This window comes from Brassica oleracea, chromosome C3 (assembly GCF_000695525.1).
Source record: "Brassica oleracea var. oleracea cultivar TO1000 chromosome C3, BOL, whole genome shotgun sequence".
NCBI lineage: Eukaryota > Viridiplantae > Streptophyta > Magnoliopsida > Brassicales > Brassicaceae > Brassica > Brassica oleracea.
The window spans coordinates 15,194,216-15,199,062 of record NC_027750.1 but is presented as its reverse complement, the minus strand read 5'-3'; the positions used below and the strand labels follow the sequence as shown (position 1 = coordinate 15,199,062).

Below are 4,847 nucleotides of genomic sequence, written 5' to 3'. Positions count from 1 at the left end.
AATATTTATAAAATTTGTAGATATATAAGAAAATAATGATTTTACGATTAAATTTTTATAATTTTCTAAAAAAATTGTATACATTTTTGAAAATTTTAGTAATAAAATTGTATAATTTAAAAATATATAATTAAATTATATTTCAAAATTTATAATGCCATATTTGAATATATTTATTTAATGATGATTTATGAGTTATTCTCATATTCTAAAAAAATTTCCAAAAATGTAAATTGACATTAAATGTAATATATGAGTTATTACGATATTTTAAAAATTTTACCTAAAATATAAATTAACATTAAATGCAATTGTTCATATCATATTAAGCTATAAGACATGTCATCAATTTCAGTAGTCAAGTCATATTTGTTTTGTGAAATTGATTGTAGAAAGGATATGTGACAAAATCACTTCACAAATATAGTCTAGAAGATTATACATCCATTTGATCAAATGTCAAATGTAACATATTCTTAACTATCCAGCAAACAAGTAGCTGGTATTTTCCTTTGTATGGACCAAAACCGCTGATGGTTACGGCAAAACACGCAAATTAATGTCAACTCGGAAGATATTTCTTGAGATTGGACCAATCTAATCTACAATTGAAGAAAAATTATAAACCAACCTACGATTCTTTTTGGGCAGTTACGGATCTAAGACTAATTCACCTGAAAATGAAAGATCTCGCCAATATGCACATATCAAGTGGGGAAATAAATGCAAAGCAGACTTATATTCCAACAAGGCAGGAACCGTGGCATGTATCATTTCAATGATTTAGTTTGAATAGTTTATTTATATACCTATACAACATTACCGGAACAGTATATTGTTTCCTAAATCATCTCTAATGATTTTTTCTATTTTTTACTCTAAAAATAGAAGAGGGTTTTGTTCCAATAGTTACTTATATTTACTACTCTAAAAGAAAACATTTCAAATATACCCTTTTCTATTTATTTATTAATTTATTATATAGTCTTTAATTTTTAAAATATTAAAAATTTACCCATTCATTTTATTTTATAACAATATACTACCACAATAAACTATTTATACAGTTAAATGATTATTTTAAAATTAAAATTTTATTACAACACATAATTATAAATAAACGATTTACTTAACATAGTATTTAGTGGAAGTCTTCTTGGTCCAGTGGTTTGACCAAGGGTTCATTAATGCTTCTACACCAAAAGACCGGGTTTCAATTCCCGGAGAAGGCGAATTATGCGAATTAAAGGAGAAAAAATTTACAAGAGATCTGCAGCACGACGCAAGGAGTGCCGTCAAGCATGGATCCCATAAGGCGGCTCAAGTGATGCAGTCAGGCGTGAATCCTCTTACGGCAAGTAGAATTGTCGGGTGTAGAATCGTCTGTAATAGTTCTCATAGTTGTAATAGCATAATTATCCAGCGTTAAAAAAAACATAGTATTTAAAAGTGTAAAGTTATAATATATAATTTTCTTTTGGTGAAAAATGAAAAGATATAAAATGAGAGGTCATTTTGAAATAAAAATAGAGTAAAAGAACAATGTTACTCAATATTTGGCGTATAACTGTTTTTTTTTGGTGCATGGTATAGCACACTATTAAATGACATTTACTCTATATTTGGCGTCTGGAGGAAAAAAATAAAAATATCATTGGAGATGCTCTTATATTTTGTAATTCATACATGCATGACTGATTGTATTTTTTTGTGCTTAGTCGTAATTTTTTGATTAATCTGGAAGGACCCAAACTAATCTATAAGAAAAGATACAGTCCACAGATAGATTCTCTATACATGTATTTAAAAAGGTCCTTAACAATAAATCCATATCCGCGTAGCCACCTGATGGAATATAGTAAGGAATCTTGGAACCCAGGTTGCTTAGCAACATTTATCACTAGACTACAATCATGTGCTTAGTCGTAATTTGCTAACGTGAAAGTATCGTTTTACCATAATAGAGGCAAAATATGCATGCGACCAGGTGGAATGTACGAGTATTTTTGTAACATCTCGAGTTGTGATATATGGAAAGATTTAAAAGAATCGCTTCAGACTTTGGAAAATATTAACGGACCAATCGCTGGAACGGGATGGGGTCCATGGACCGAGAGAGCGGGCATGGATGGCCCATTAGCCGTGGGCGGATCGGGGCGTTATAATTTTATTCTTTACTTAACATTATAACATTGTCTATTCCTCTTTGAGATTAAGATTTATGTTTTTTTCTTTTTATTTGTTCTTTGCTAAGAAAATTTAATTTTGATTGAACGATTTTATATAATGGATTTTCAAAGTTCAGAAGAGAGAAAAGAGACATAGCATATATGTAGAATATACATAAGAGAACATAGCTGAGAAAGTCTCAAATCGATAAAAAAAATCTTGTAGTTTATAGTTTGTATTAGTATATATGATCACAAATCACAATCTTCGTGTGTAAAACATACAACAATTAGTAAGCAACATTCAATATATAAATGAAAAAGTTATCGTCTGGATATCAATCGCATCACGTTCTAACTAACGCCCATTTGAGATGAACATCTTTCAGATCAAAAGTATCCAAGTCAGACATGACACCAGCAAAAACAAAAACTCTCTTGACATTTATCCTTGTCATTCTTATATAATATTCGAATTATAGTTAAGCTAGCTAGTGGGTGGGAATAAGCAAGCGACAAACAAATCCTAGCGATTGATCACTTTTTTGTATTACTAAAATCTCCATTAGGGAACAGAATCGTGTTAAACTTACCTTCTCCTTTGAGGTTTCATCACAAAAGAAAAAGCAATTTATCATTACCATTAAATTGTGTCCCCATGCTAATCACATCATTATCCAATATAATCATATTGCGATAATAACAAGTATTTACATTACCACCTTATATTATAACTCACTACTACGAAAAAGAGTAAAGAGAAAAAGGTAGAAAGATAGAAAAACAGTAAAAAAAATAAAGCACTGAAAAACGTTTTGAACTTTATGTTCTTATGTTCGTCTTTAACTGCTGCAAAGACGACTCCATGGAAATATCCGATCAGAATCCAACCCGGAAGCGATTCGGGTTTTGACACGTTGGAAGTCTGAATACAGACAAGGTATTGTGATGCCTCCTTCGTGTCGGAATCCATACTCTTTTTCGGATTCTCTGAGCAGCTCACCGAACAGAGGATGGTTAAAGTAAACAATGGGCACCAAAACTCTGCGAAAGTCACCTTCTTTTTGACCCACGTAAACCGCCAAGTGTCCCCGTGGAACCGGGTCATGTTTACATTCGGATCTTCTCGTAGACCCCAATATGCTGAACCTTTGTGTGAGACGTTGGCTCCAGTTTTTGAGTTTGGTGATCGGCAGTGTCAACATGCGAGTTGGTCTGGTCGGGTGTAACCGGTTGTATCCGGACCGACGGATCCGGGTTTTCCCAATAATCCATCTAGAGACTCGTCGAACCCGTCTCCCCATTATAAACCCTACGAGCTTCCTCATCTTTTCTTCTTGATGCTATAATCTTTGACTGTGTAATAAAAATGTAAAGAGGAAGTGATCAATAGAAGAAGGGAGTGAAAGGCAGAGAGTTTTAAATAGAGGACCAGTATGAGTTACTCAGAGCATCTTTATCCAAAGATACCAGAGGGGTTCTTAGCGTGTGAGTCCCGCGTAGGATTCACTTTTGTTTAAGAAACCGGTTACCAAAACTACCAAATAGTAGTCGGTCCTTAAGGGTTTCTTACACTGTTTGCGTGCCCCACTGACACGTGGCGGCCCGCGATTGGTTTGTTTTTAATTTTTTTTTCTTCTAAATTCGAAAAAGTAAAAAAAAAAAAATTAAAAAACTGGGATAATGATGCTCTCAAGTCTAAACAAATGAACGGTTAGATAAAGCATGAAGCTTTTTGGCCGTTGGATTAGATAAAAACTGCCAAATAATCTTAGTCAAAAGGCGAAGAATCTACATTAACTAATGACACGTCCCCTTGACCGTTAGGCGTTAGCCAACATACTTACCGTCTAATCTTATACAATATGGAACCATAATTATACTAGTTTGAGAATGCTGTTTTACCTTTGTCAAACCATAGTAACTACAGTGTTATATTGTGATTTACGCGAGATACTATTAATTAGTGGTTGATTGTGAATCTGAGATGAGATGAGAATCACAGGACAAAGGCCTACAGTTTTCTTCTATTGTCTGAAAATGTTTTGTCGGCGTTACATGTTTATTATGTTTGAAGATGCAGACAACAACTTTGTTTACAAACAAAAATAAGATGCAGACAACTATGCCACCACACGCGTGCTGGCCACTTGGAACAAGTTTTTTGAACCTATTCGGGAACACTAACACGAGATCAAAACCCCACCATTTCATATTAAAATGTTATTTTTCTGTTAGTGATCATCATCTACTGTGTTTAATTAATCAGGTTAGTGATCGTCTATCTGTATGTGATTTTGTTAAAGATACAGATTCAATAAATAATTATAATCCGGTACGAGATGTGTACGGTATGTGTCCTCTAGCTGCGTCACTTGCGTACGCAAATAATGGTTGTATATATAATATTTTCATACCAGGACAAGCCATATAAAGAAGTTACCAACATAGATAGATCTAGTTTTGAGTTATTTCTCAAACAATAAGTTTGTGTTTCTAACCAGAGAAGCTTTGTTTATATAGTAACTTGTTATTATATAATATTTAGTAATCATGTTTTTGTATTAAGCATCTCTTAGTTAAAGACGGTTAAACGTACATGTTGGATTACAACACTAAAAGTATGGTCAAATGTGGATCAATGAAGCAATTTAGTTCATTATCATGAAACTCTAATCC

General features: G+C 32.9%; 1 protein-coding gene across 1 annotated transcript; it reads right to left on the bottom strand.

The window, feature by feature from the left end:
- Nucleotides 1-2,828: 2,828 nt before the first annotated feature.
- LOC106333785 (auxin-responsive protein SAUR36) lies at nucleotides 2,829-3,571 on the bottom strand. Its single transcript, XM_013772194.1, has one exon. The coding sequence runs from the start codon at nucleotides 3,494-3,496 to the stop codon at nucleotides 3,011-3,013; it is 486 nt and encodes a 161-aa protein (XP_013627648.1). The 5' UTR covers nucleotides 3,497-3,571; the 3' UTR covers nucleotides 2,829-3,010.
- Between the last annotated feature and the right edge of the window lie 1,276 nt (nucleotides 3,572-4,847).

Coding starts and splice junctions, on each gene's coding strand:
- LOC106333785 (XM_013772194.1), bottom strand. CDS start 3,496: ATGAGGAAGCTCGTAGGGTTTATAATGGGGAGACGGGTTCGACGAGTC.